The 14,215-nt window shown below is 52.2% G+C and overlaps 1 protein-coding gene across 1 annotated transcript in view; it reads right to left on the reverse strand.

Annotated features, from left to right (window-relative positions):
• Positions 1-5,080: 5,080 nt before the first annotated feature.
• The window catches only part of ZNF407 (zinc finger protein 407), a 443,038-nt gene continuing 433,903 nt past the window's right edge, over positions 5,081-14,215 (reverse strand). Inside the window, exon 9 of the mRNA XM_028102875.2 lies at positions 5,081-7,602. Within this exon, the coding sequence (XP_027958676.1) occupies positions 6,254-7,602 (1,349 nt within the window). The 3' untranslated portion in view covers positions 5,081-6,253. The remainder of the gene's footprint in view (positions 7,603-14,215) is intronic.

Below are 14,215 nucleotides of genomic sequence, written 5' to 3' on the forward strand. Positions count from 1 at the left end.
CCCTGTGTCGTCTACCGTCGATAGAAGCCCGAAAGGCCCCGTAACAGGTGTGACAGGGCGGTGTACGACCCTGACTCAGGGCCTGTCATGGGATTTGGTCTCAGGATCCTTCTCGTCAGGAAACGTTCTGGCAGAAGGTGGAAATAGGCAGGGAAACGTGTGTGGAACCGCGTCAAGCAGTAAGAATATGTGTGAGAGGCACTCCGTGGTTCCCCTCCTGCCAGGCTTTTGTTGAGAAGTCACCACAAGGAAGGAGAGCCGGCAAATAAGCAGCGGCTGATGAGGGACTGAGGCCGCGTGTCTTGACCCGTCCCTTAGACGGACGTGCCGGCCGCCTCCGGGGTTCCCAGCTCCGAGCGCGCCGGTGGGTCGCGGCCTCTGCCCCGGAGCTCTGTTCTCGGCGGGAAGATGGGGCCAAGCGGCCGTATTCTGTAAGGGCCAGGGAGCCAGGATGGGGGCGCCCACAGCCCACAGGGGATGACCTTCTACTTCCAAACCTGTCCAGGGAGTGGCCCCTGTGCTGGGGCCAGAGCCCACACCCCACCCCGCAGAGCCTTGCAGACGTGGGGGAGACCGCGGCCATCGCGTGAGTCACAGTGCGGGTCTGAGTTACGGGCCGTGAAGCCCTGTTCCGTGACACGCCGCGTGTAGCGCTTTGCACTGAAAACATCCCTCGCGCCCTTCAAGTGGGGCCAAGGCGGAAGCCGGGGCCGGACCGGGATGTGGCGTCTCCCCGCAGACTCTGGCCTCATTTGCAGACCGGGCAGGACGGCGCTGAAGATCTGCTGAGGCCTCGGGGGACAGCAGTGCGTGGGGACACAGGCTGTCCTGCTGAGGGACCCCGGTCCCACCCAACACTGCCCGGCCACGTGCTGTGCCGAGGGGGACGCCGGGGCTGGCTGGAGCAGCTCCTCGTCTCTAAGTGGGAACCCAGTTTGGGAACTGAAACACACATCTTTACTTTGCATTGGTTTTTATCCCTCTGCTTACGAAGTGATCGGAAGGGTGACGTGAGCCATCCTGGAGAGCACGGACAACGGCGCTGACGGAGCGCCCCGGTCCAACGCTCCCGCTCGTCGTGGCTGCAAGTCGTCCTTCCATGGTGCTGGGAGCCAGGCCCTGGTTAGGTCAGTCTGTTTCTTATGTTTTTTATTTAAATTCAATTAATTACCATATAATGTATTATTTGTTTCAGGGGTACAGGTCTGTGATTCATCAGTCTTGCACAATTCATAGCACTTACCCTCCCCAGTGTCCATCAACCCGCCACCCCATCCCTCCCACCTCCAGCAACCCTCAGTTTGGTTCCTGAGATTAAGAGTCCCTTATGCTTTGTCTCCCTCTTTGGTTTCGTCTTGTTTCATTTTTCCCTCCCTTCCCTTATGATCCTCTGTCTTGGTTCTCAAATTCCTCATATCAGTGAGGTCATATGATACTTGTCTTCCTCCGATTGACTTATTTCGCTCAGCATAACACCCTCCAGTTCCATCCACGTCGTTGCAAATGGCAAGATCTCATTTTTTGATGGCTGTGTAATATTCCATTGTATATTATCCCCAAGTATGGAATTAAGTCATTTTAAAAGTATTTATTAAGAGGTATTGAAAATGTTAGGGCCATGGAGTAATAAGCAAGTGACTCCTGGGGAGATCTATAATGGATTCATCCGAATGTGGTGACGGGCCTCGGTGACCACGCGATTGTCCGGCCGGTTCCATCTCGGCTGGGCCCGTACGACCTCACACAATCAGGGTCCCACCGAGAGAAGAGAAGGCTGACTCCTGTCCTGGGCTGAGGGCCCCAGGAGTTTCGTAGAAACGAGGTTCTCTATCTCATGCTGATTTCTCAAGGCAAAGATTCCTTGAGAGGGCTCTGCTTCCTTTATGTGACAGACCCAGAGTCGAACAGCGGGGATGACGTGGCTCCCCCCTGGCTCCCCCTGGGCACGGCGCCTGTTTTCGTAATGCTGTCAGTCTTTGCTTTGGGAAACACCGCAAGGGTGCGGCTGCCAACACCTGGGTCTCGATTCTAGAATCCCGCCTGTGCGGCCTTCACCAAGGGCCCCTGAGCCACGAAGGCCGCACGAGTTCCTCCTGTAGATGCGTTGGCTCCATGCCCAGCTCTAGCTCCCATGTCCCTGACCCGGAAGCTTTGTTTTGTGTTCAGTGCGGGCTGGAAATGGACCCTATGAGGAAGGAGCAACTCAAGAGCAGGGTAGGAGGGAGGTTCACGAACGGCAAGACCCCCTGGGCTGCCCCACCGGCTCCTCCTGAGTTCCCACAGCACTTGTTTCATGGGGTTACTTTTTATGGTGGTAAAACATGATCCCACGATTGAAAGCCTGGGCTCCCATTATGAAAACTGCCAAGGGGACCACCAGAAGGACAGCATCACGTTCTCGCCCTTGTGTGGAAACGTGAGGCACCCGTGGTACCCTCCTGCCTTGCAGGGGGACGCGGGTACACGACGGGCCGGGGCGAGGGCAGGGGGGGACCGGCCCTGGACGCAGCGATGCCCGGGGGCTGGGGGGCTGCACGCAGCACCCGTAGCCCCCACTTGTGGCTCCGCGGGCCCCTCCCCCGGGCCGCTCCTCCGCTCTTCCTTTATCTCCAGTTACAAAGCAGTGCCAGGTTTTGTAGTCAGCCACTGCCATGTCTCCAAATGGCTTTTCAGTGTCAGGCCTATCAGGAAATTAACTCATCACGCAGTGACAGCTGCTAATTTTTTCCCCTTACATGTCAGACGGATCGCCTGCTGAAGCTAATAATGAATCACCAATCCCTGATTAGAAGGTGCTTCCGAAACGTATAACTGCCATCTGAGCTAACTTTTTTCTTCATGTAAAATGATATCGCCCTAGAGGAGTAGAAAGCAAATTGTGTTCTTCAACAAGACGGAACAGGAGCAGGTTGCTTAAGCGAACTGTGTGCGCTCTTAAATTACGGGCTACTATTCAACAGTAAAATAAGGGAAAAACTTAGAGCTCCTTTCTTCGTTTGCTGAACGAAAGACCTTTCTGGTTTCCCAATTCTTGTCCCAGAACCAGCTCTGGGTTAGGCTTACGAGCTGGCCCTCTGGTCTTCCCTACGTGCTGTTACTCTCTCTCCCTGCTCGGGGAAACAAAAGGTTTGACGGAACAGAGGGCTGCAAATACTGTGCTGGACGCCGGGCTGCCAGGCAGCAGGTCTCCGGCCTCCTAGAGGGAGCGCCGGGCCGGAGCTGCGGAGTCTGGCCTGAGCGTGGCCGGGCCTCGGGCCTCCGCGGGGTCTTTGCCGTCATTTATTAGGGGGCCGACCAAAGACCCACCGCCTGTCTTCTGGGGCGTTGCGTCCACATTTCTGGCCTGAGCTGCTGCCTGGAGCTTCTAGCACCCCACTGGTGCAATCCTGGCACATTCACTTGGTTCTTCGCAGAAAGGCTGTCCTTGCTGCCTCCCGGGTGATGCGGGTTTCTTTGCTCGCGTGTTCTGGGGCGTGGTGGGGGACAGGTTTTGGAGCATCCTCCGGTCCACCCTCCCACCATTACAACTGTCCAGGGACTCTGGAAGCATCTCAGAGTGATGCCTGCTTGGGTCACCCCGTTTCATGACAGTGACAGTCGGTGGCTAAAACTCTGTAACTCCCCACCCTCTATGGCAAGCTTCTGGCCTGGAAGGTGGACCCTAAACTATTTCTCTATGTTGACGTGGTCAGGGAAGTGGCCCCCCTGCAGGCCGGATGTCCCTGAGGTTCTATCATACAGCCACTTGGCTGTAGCTGCATATGAAGGTGGCCTTTCTGGATTTTCGTCTCCAGGTAACTAGGTTGTTTGCTTTGTTTTTTGCTTCTTTAAAGCATGGCTGTTTTCTCTAGCTAAAACCCCAAGGGAGGCTAGAAGCTTGCCTGTGTCTTCTTCGTGGACACTCCCTGCTGTAGTAAGTGTGGCCGGCTCACAGAATCGGCCACGCCTCGTTATTCTGAGGCACAAGTTTGTGTACGTGCTTCTTTGACTCCCATACATCCCGAGAGTTGTGTAATGAGGGAGAGGAGAGCGGGAACATGAACCCAGCTCTATAGGTAATTACAGGATACACTAGCTTGGTGAATCCTTCGCAATCCTTCTGAGCCTCGAAACACCTTCTGTACAATTTTTTTATGCAAAGGCCTGCTCTTTTCATTGTGCATACAGCGTGATTGCTGGTCTGACACTGCGGGCTACACTGGTTTTATGAAGGATTAAATGCCACCGGAGACATATTTATCCTAAATAAATCACAAACGGTAAACTGCAGCATGTCGGTGTCAACAGCCTGGACTCGGGCAGAAAGGTTAGCCATACAGGACGGAGCACCGGCAGGAATTAGCATCTGAGCCGGGGGCCGCCGGCTGCAGCTAACGGGAGGAATGATCAGGAAGAAATATTTCCACCCGAAAACACAGCCCCCCCCCGCCCCGACGCTGCAACTGCTGCTTTTTTTTTTTTTTTTTTTAACATGTATGAGAAGCTTGGAGAGGGGCATCACTTTATAAAGGTCACCTTTATCCTGGTAACAAACGGGAGTTGATCCTGTCACTGTTGGCTGAAGACAAGTGTTTAGGAAGAAGTGGATCGTCCTGCCATTTTTAAGAAACACGAGCAAGTCATACTCAGCTAATTATGACTCTCAGTGTCAAACTTGAAATTTTACCTTTCATTTTTTTTCTGGGGGGGGAGGGATAGCTGCGTCAGGGAGGTGGCCGTGGGATGTGGCCGAACCGCAGAGTGACGAGGGCGCGCTGGGGGAAGCGCATCCCTACCCTGCGCTCCGAGGAGGGGACCTTACACTCAGAAGGCACTGTTTTCTCTTCCTTTTCTCTCCTGTCTGCTCCTCACAGTTTTTAGATACTGTGACAGAAGACGCTATTGTCACCAGAAGGTGCCTGGGCCACGTGCCAAACCCTCAGAAGACAGCACGAGGCCGCGGGAGGTGCCCCGGACGTGGGCAGAGCGGGCGGAGAAGCTGCCCCGTCAGACAGAAGGACTAGTTCTTTCCAGTTTCTACAGCTGCCCATTGGCTGGCTGCTGGAAAAAAAGAGAACCTCATTCTCTTTCAATGCTATAATTTTATTTCAAAGAAAAAAATAGAACAAAAACAACCTTTGCATTTGGGGGAGGGGATTGTTTTTACAGGTTTGGAAAAGGAAGAAGAGCAATCGTATGGAGAAGTGAGTTACTAGAACACGGACTTGCATTCCAGAGTTGCAGTGAAGCCACAACTTAACACGGACGATGCTGGTTGGGGCCGGGGCTGCAGGGGGGCGCGGCTTTCTGTTATTAACGTTTAATGTCAGCTTCTTCACACGGACATGAATCACAAATAAATCCCGCAAAAATGGTATCAGTATGAAGAAACATTCGTTATAAAAGCAAAATATTGATGTGAACACTAGTTTCCAGAGTGCACATTTCATATATAGACTTTATTGTATGAAAAGAAGTCAAAATTGGGAGCACTGGGTTGTCTTAACCAAGGTATATTTTCATCCAATAGAAACATCAAGGCTTTTCTCAACCAGAGGCTTGAGAAGGTTTCTTTTAAGCAGAGTGCAACCAGAGCTAGAAACACCCCGACCACGTCGGGGGAAGGAAACTGATGCGTCAGATGAGCTACTAGGTCTTCCTTTGGTTTGGGGACACTGTGATCCTACGATTTCAGAAGAATGGACAAGGGTGGACTGCTCAAGACGGGAGGACTTGTAGCTGCAATTTTTAACCAAATCTATAATAAACTGTTAAAATGGCTACATGCTGGACTGCACGAACAGGCATGTCTCAGGCCACAAGATACACCGTTCGGACTTCTCCACCACTCGGCACAATCCTTTCATAACTGAAATGGGAAAACATTTGCGGGGGGCGGGGGAGGGGTGGGTGGAAACCGAAAACAACGTGGCTTCTCCTCAGCACAGTGGACAGAACAGAGGGAAAAGACCAGTCACAAAAGAACCGAACAGGAAATGGGTGCGGTTGGCACAGGGCTCCACCCACGCGGCACCCAGGCCCGGCCTGCCCAGCGGCGCGGGGCTCGGGTGGGCGGCCGGCCGCGGCCCCCCCGGGGACCTGGTGCGCACTGCCCCGTGGTCCGTGCCCACCTTGCCCCGAGCGCGGGCTGCCACCCCTCCAGACGGCTGTGCCGCTGTCCCGAAGCCGTGGCACGTGCAGCCCGGGGATGGCTGTGCCCACGCGGGCCGGACCAGGCCACCCCTGCCCGGGGCCGAGTGTGACGATCCGCGCCTCAGGCTTCTTGGAGTTCGTGACTCTCTCTTTGGCTCTGAATGACGGTCGCGGCCGGGGAGCCATCCTGGGTGTAAATGACCATACTTGTCAACTGTTCGGTTCCATTTGGGACCATGGCCTCGGCGCCGAGCGCGGCCCCGGCCTGCAGGATCTCCTGAGAGCCGGCTGCCTCGATGACGGTGTGCGAGTACACGCCCGTCGCCCCCTGCGCACCCGGGGGCAGCTCCGTCACGATGTAGTGCGTGGCGCCCGCGGGGAAGCTGCCGCTGGACTCCCGCACCATGGCCTGCACCAGCTCCTCCGTCACGATGATCTGGGAGATCTCCCCGTCCGGCTCGGCCAGGTCCACGTGCTGGCTGTGGGCCTCGGCCTCCTGCATGATGATCTGCGAGCCCTCTCGGGCCAGCATGTGCACGGTGCCCTCCTCGTTCACGATGACCTGCGTGACGCCCTCCTCCATGAGTGGCCCGGCCGCGGCCGAGTCACACACGGCGAACTGCAGCACGCCCTGTACCACCTTCTTGAAGGCCACCTGCGCGCGCTCCTGCGAGGCGGGGACAGCCGAGGGCCGCACCACCTGGGTCAGCAGCTCCACGGGCTCCACGGCGGCCGCACTCTCTCGGACGTCCTGGAACATGTGGATCTCGGGGGCCTCGGGCTGGGCGGCGGCGGTCGGGGGGGAGGCGGGTACGTCCGGTCCGGGTAGCTGGACCAGCACGTCTCTGTGGCCGCCGGACCTGCCTTTGTCATCGGGCCCGGCCCGGCCTTCCGCCCCTCCCAGCTCGGTGACGGCGCACAGCAGAGCATCCAAGGCGGAGGCCGTGTCGGGCGGGGGGACGCCAGCCTCGGTGAGGTCTAGAATCTCCTGCTTGGTCACCTGCTGAATCATGGCACCGCCCGGGCTGAGGGCTTCGTCCACGCTGCGGCCGTCCATCGAGCCCCCCACGACCACCACCTGGGTGGCTCCGTCGGCCAACTGCTCGGGCAGGAGTGGCCCGGGCGCCACGCCGCCCACGGGGGTGCCACCGTGGCCCGCAGCAATGAGCCGCCCGTCCTCTGTGATGTGCAGCACACGGGCCACCTGGCCGGCCAGCGCCAGTGTCTGCAGTGTGGCCGCGGCTGTCTCCTCCACCGAGGCGTCGAGGGCGAACTCGCCGTCGTAGCCCTGGATGATGATGACCTGCTGGACCTGCTCGGGCGCCGCCGCCTGCTTCCTGCTGCTCCTAAGGGACCGCTCTCTGCCAGGGGCCGCCTCTGCCAGCGCGGCCGCCGTGAAGGGGCTGTCTGTCTCCACGAAGGCAGCTCCTTGGCCCTTCAAACGGCACTCGTAGGACTTGGACACAATGCCTAAGGGAGACAGGGACCAGTTAGAGCCTGGAAAACGACTTTTAGGCTTACAAGTAAGACACGTCTTCGGCAGCAGCTGCAAAGCCTCAGCAGAAACTCTAGAGTGAGCCACACTGCGGGGCGGCCGCGCGGGAGGGGACAGGCGTGCTGGCAGCCGGCCTTGCCCCGTCCTCTGCTCGCACTGCCCAAACAGCACCGCTGAGAGCCGGCGCCTGGGAAGCAGTGTGGCTACGGCCCTCGGCGGCTGCCGTTGCCACCAAGACCTCAGTTGCCGGCAGGTGCGCAGGCTGCCGAGCGGTGGCAGTATCTTCTGACCCAAAGGCGCATCTTTCTGTAAGGTTACGAACAGCCGTGAGGAGGGCACAGGACGCGCACACACACCCACCTCCCCGGCGCCACCTGTGACCCAGGCTGATGCTTGTTTAGTAACTTGACAGGGTAAAATAGGTCTGGCAACCACCATCTTTCTTTCCATCAAAACAGACTGACTCTTTAAACAGAGTTCTGTTTTTGTCTTTAAATCCCAAATTTTCTACCTGTGTTCTTACTGTGGCCTCCTTCTCCCTAAATGAGAGAACGACCTGCCAGTGGTCTCTGTGAGAACTTCCGTATCTCAATGGCCACCCCGGTTCTGAAATGCTCCACTTTACTCTCTTTATTGTAGGTCATTTTTAAAAAGCACCCTTTATCCTTACCAAAGGAAAGACGATGAAAAGATTATGTACTGCTAGCATCCCTTAAAGACAAGACCACTTTGCATTCCATCCTGGGGTTCTTCTGTAAGAAAGCACTTCTTTCAATACAGAGTCCACTCTGAGTATGGACCCCAGACAAGGCCCGTGTCCAGTGGCTCAGGTAGGAGCCACAGAAGCTGTTACATCCCATTTGCCAAGAGGACACCCCCAGGCTCCCACCCAGACTGTGGGCAACGGTCCTGGATCTGCACTCCCGTGCTACGTTTGAACAAGGCAAACTCCTGGCCCATCCCACACACACTGCAGCACAGCTCTGTTGTTCGACACTCAGAGGTCAGGGGAAGTCCTACCCCTGCTTCCCCGTTCCTGTGAGAGGCCAGAGGGAGTGGAAGGATCTCCTGGTGGCTGGTGTGTGCATGGAAGTAACTGGGAGGAAGCTCACTGCACAGCGAGTTCGTGGGATCGGTTTTCTGTCACCATGTTCTTTCAGCCTCTGAGGCTCTGACTCGCAGTGAGGAAGTGAAGTGCACAGGTAATCCATCTTCTCAAACAACTATGAGGACCAATTTACATTGTGCCTTCCCAGACAACTCTCTAGAGCGTCAGTCTTGGGAGTCGACAGAATCCCAGACTCTCGGGTCAGGAAAAGATGTGTGGCGTCAACCAAGACGATCTCCATCAGCAACACCTCCCTCTCCCTCATGCTCATTTGGGGATAATGGGATAATCCTGACCCAGGGGGCGCGGGGCGCTGCTCCGGGCTGGCCCTGCAGCCATGGGTGGACCAGGCCTGGCCAAGGCACCATACTGGAAAGGCCAACTGAACGTTCTCCAAGGAGGGGCCAAAGCATCGATGACTAGCTAGATGACGTGCCTAACTACAGCGTCCCGCTCTGCGTCTTGTTTACCCTCTGAGGAAGAGAAGAACTGGCCGGGAGCACGAAAGCTTGCTCCTTCCTACACCTCCGTGAGCGAGCAGCCCCTGAAGGCCCCCCTCATGGTGCCTGGGGGTGGGTGTCACAGGGCAGCGGTGGTCTTCACACTGGGGACTCCCAGCTCTAGGGCCTCTGAAGGCCTTCTAACGGTTCTGTGAGCCTAGGGCGAGTTGCCGGGAGCCAACCGAGCACACTTAAACTGGCCTGCCCAGGGGTGCGCCGGTTGTGATGTCCCTCCCTCCACCTTCCCCTTCCCCCTTCTCCTGCTTTGTCAAAGAAAAGCTCACCCCCGGGAAGATTAAAGTTCAGAAGCCAAGCACGAGAGTAGGTTAACTGCACGGGGCCTCGAGAGAAAGGGCTGGATCATGGTCTATACTTGGACCTCATCCCCTGCTTTATCTTCTGAACTTTAAATTTCCCTAAAATCTGTCTTCAAAAACGCCGGGGGGCCAGGCAGCAGGCTGGGCAGCAGCAGGCCAGGTGAGGACAGGGCGTTCCAGAGCCCCCCTGTTCCCACGTCCGTGCGTGCCTGTGTGGACCCTGGGGTGCTGCCGTCCTGCTCAGTGTGCCATCCGCGGGGCCCCCTGGGTCTCTGGTCTGCTGTACCCGCCAGTCTTCCTCCTCCACCCTTGCAACCTCTCCCCTCCGTCCTCTTCTCTACCTGGGACGTAACCGTTCCGCTTGCCTTCCGCGCCCTGAACTCCATCCAGTTTCTGCTCGTTCTGTCATCATGACACCCTGAACTTGATTTGCTTGGTTCTATCCATTCCCTAACTTCAAGAGCATTTTCAGTCTAATTTAGAGTTCGGGGCAGTGGGGGGGGGGGGGCATGAAGAAATATGGACACAAAAATAAAGAAGGCAGCCTGCAAATCAACCCCAATCAATTACAGAAGAGGGCATAGTACCTCGATGTCAAAGCCGGAGGAATGAGCGCAGGCGGGGGCCACCAGGCGTCCTGTGCTCTGGTGGTCTCCGAACAAAGCCTACAGGCCGGAGCCCCCGCGCTCCCCTTCTTCAGTCTGCAACTGGACGGAAAATCTCTTGGGTGTCGAATTATCCTCTGAATCCCTTGCAGCACCGATAATGATGCTATTCTGAACTACTTATACTGAATTTATTTGAATCCAGAGGTGGGTTAAGCCACTTCCAGACCATTAAAGTGAACTACATGGGTAAACACCACTGTCACGATGGCGTGTGATGAAGCCTGATGCCGCCAACATCTTAACCTCAGTGCGGCGCGAGCCCCGCTACTCCATCACAGTTCATAAATGCGAGTGCAGGTCCATCTTTTGATTCAGCAATTTAATAACTTCGAGTGCTGTCAGTACTGCTTTGAAAAATAGCACCTATAAAATGTAACAGCCTCAATCAGATTGAAAAAGATTCACCCACTGAAGATTCTTCCATTTCGCCCATAATGAATTAATGTGGAGCTATGCAGAAGTTCAAGTGTCATTTAAACTAATGTGAATCTCTACTGTAACTTTAAATTCTAACTGGGCTAAGACCAAGAATTTACTGGGCACATCAACTTCAATTTCTGAGCTCTTTCTAGTAAATATGAACCGTAAAGCTCACCAATGCAAATGGCCAAATGGATACAGTATTTGGAAAGCAGGAACTCTGTACAGGTTTACCCTTAACTGCTTAGTCACCACTATCGGTCCAAAAGTGCACAAATCTTTAACGGAGCATGAACGCCCGACATAATATTTGCACTATGCTTTGTATCTTTCAAAGACAACGTTGGGTTTCAGTGTGATCATAGTAGCTAATCAAATTGTGCATCTGATTCAGCCTTTTTGGAACTGTTTGCAAGAGGACCATAAATCGCTCTGTGCAGAAGGGGCAAATAGGTTAAAATTCAGCGTCCTGCCTGTTTATGAAAAATCCCAACTTACTGCCCATTTGCTTTCAGGAGTACAGAGAAAGATGCCCTTCTCATAACTGAATGCACTGGAAGTCTACAACTTGGCTGAAATGAGAAGGGCTTTGCGGGGAGCGGAGGGTTTGTTTTCTGGGAAATGACTCCGAAATTAGGCTCACTTCTCCAGCAGATCATTAGGAGCCCCCCAGTTCCTTCCTGAAGAGAGAATCCTCGGAGTTGAAAACCACAAAGTGTCACACAGCAGCAGAGGGGTTAAGATATAGGCTCACACCCCCCAAAACCATGGGGATGGCTCTGTTTTGCTGTCTGGGGGCTTCTGGGAAGCTGCACACAGGCTCTAGCACCCTTCTGCTTCCTTTTTGTGTGTGTATGTTATTCTTTTGTTACTGTCATTGCTCTTTCTCACAGAATAAATACCTTATGCTTTTGTTAAGCTTACATTTAATTAAAATGTACAGAATTTGTGCAGTAAACTCGAATGAAACAAATAAAACAAGGGCCCCCTCTCTTGAAGGCATACGTTGTGAATGAAAAATGTCATTACAGACTAAAAAATTTTGCAGTAAACAGGGCCTACAGAGAGAAGTTTCCCCTGTAATGACATCCATAAAATACACAAACGGCACTTTTAGTACCATCCTGAATATGGCATTTTCTGTGCTCTACACACAATCTAAATGGTTTGATCATAGAGCATAATACTCCATTGGGTTTATAGAACAATCAATGTTCCATAAAATGATGTATTTATCCAATAGTAGGCTCAGCAGTTACTGGCGTATGACATTGCAGGACACGGGCCCGGACTCCTCGGCGGCGCCCAGGCCGGCTGTAAAACTTATCTCACGCCACTTCAACAACTTCATCTCGTCCGCGTCAAGTAATTTGTGGAAGCCTCAGCTTGGCTTAAAAAAAACTTGTAATAAAAATTCATAGAATTTTCAGGAGAATGAAAGCCGATGACAATAGAAAGGTCACATTGTGTCTCCACGAAAGGGGTCAAAGGTGGCCCACAGTTCTGAAGCCGAAAGTAGATTTCATGCATCGTGTAGCAGATAAAGACGGCATTAAAGAGCCTTGTGTGGGGTGGGATGCTCCACGTGCTGGGGAAGCTTGCGCGGATACCCTGGGAGAGCCGTGTCGTGGCGGCCGGCAGCATTTATTTTAAATCTCGAACCTTCTCCTGAAACTGTATTCCACGTTTATACAGTGCTAGGTTATGTCAGATTCTCTGTGTTTTATTTTTATTATCATTTTGTAAAGATCTAATAGGCTTTATTAAAGGATTCACGAATCAGGGAGCACTCTATCCAGCCGACAGAGAGGCGCTCTTACTGTGTGTGTTTGAGATTCTGTGTTCTGGAAGGGCACTAAGCTTGAAAATGCTAGGCTGGCTCATTGTCACAATTAAGGCACCTCAAATAGGACACGATTAAAAAAGTAATACTTTTCATATAAAAATTTGGGGCACACATGACACTGTGAATCTTAAGCCACATATAATTTTTCTTGACTTCAATTTTAAGATGTAATTTTAACAAGAACGTTAAGAAATCATACTTAATGTCTATTAAAATGAAACAATATTAACAGATTATGCTAATAAATTAGAACCATATTTTAATGTCACAAAAGCTTATAAGTTTTTCAAGTGAGAGCAGAAAAAATGACAAATTAAAATTCAATGCAATATAACCTTCTAGAAATTTTGAAGCAGGGGATAAATTATTCCTACAATAGCACAGCCCGTCAAAGCAATATCAATAATTGCTCCATAGTGCAGTCACTCTTTGGACAATACTAATTACCGGTCTTGCTGCAGGATGTCCCTGAGAGCTCCTCCCACCAAAACCTGGTTTTGAAGAAGTGAGGGTTTTCCACGTGAACAGGACACAAATTAGGGGGCGCTCCCTGGACCAAACGCTTTGCACTGCCTCGTGTCCCTGAAGGAAAACTCCACTCCAGGGGTTTAAGAAGGAATTCCAACCTGGTCTGTAACCGCAATGGCGAAAGCAGCCTCTCATTCCTACAAACCCATGCCAAAATGACATTTTCGCCATCAAAAAAAATTGTTTTTGAGAGAACAAAGGATGGTCAGTACCTTATGACTATTATTTTCAAGGGTTAGAAATGTGTTCTGGTCAGTGTTAATAAAATACACACATAAATCACAAATATTTAGGTGACTGGAGATAGAAAATTAAAATTATTTTTAGTCTCTGGCACGATTGTAAAAAATGATAGCTATACTATGAGATTTCTTTCAGAGCACAGACCTGTTTTGGTCATTCTGCCATGAACTAGCCTAAGGATGGTATATACACCGCAACATAATAATGAAAGGCAATTTTGTAAATATCTGCTTTGTATCACAAATAAATGTATAAAGGTAGATGTCAGAGTTACAGTAACAGCCATCGCCCTGTCCTCAACTTTGTGAAGGCCACTGTGTTTTTTTTTTAAAGGTTTATTTATTTGTCACAGAGAGAGAGAGTGCGAGAGAGGGAACACAAGCAGGGGGAGCGGCAGAGGGAGAAGCAGGCTCTCTGCGGAGCAGGGAGCCCGATGTGGGGCTCGATCCCAGGACCCTGGGATCATGACCTGAGCCGAAGGCAGATGCTTAACAACTGAGCCACCCAGGTGCCCCAAGGCCACTGTTTTATAAGAAGAGATGAGAAAAAATATTTTTCTGTGAAAAATTAACTGAAGTCCTCGTCCTTTCTGACAGACCCTTCCACCTAAGTTCAAATACAAAATTTTAGAAGATACACCATGCAATTTTTACTGAAGGAATACTTATAGTAAGCCAGGACACAGATTTAGGTGACAAAAGTTTTAGTCCCTTTTTCTCAATTATCATTAGTACTACATTTATGATTGGTAGTGATCAAAGATAATCAAATATCACCCCTGAAAGAAATTCTAAGATGTTCAGACAAAACTAAGAATAAATTTTATCTCAAGTTAGAAATACATGACTGGCTAGATTTCTAACTTTACCATGAACAGCCTCCATGGGCCTAGATATTTCCATGGGCACTGAAGAGTGACAAAGAATAAAAGACAATATTTTACCTTTAAAGTCACAAA

This window comes from Eumetopias jubatus, unplaced genomic scaffold (genome assembly GCF_037043125.1).
Source record: "Eumetopias jubatus isolate StellerSeaLion01/CBP00866 unplaced genomic scaffold, mEumJub1_p1.0 scaffold_16, whole genome shotgun sequence".
NCBI classification, from domain to species: domain Eukaryota; kingdom Metazoa; phylum Chordata; class Mammalia; order Carnivora; family Otariidae; genus Eumetopias; species Eumetopias jubatus.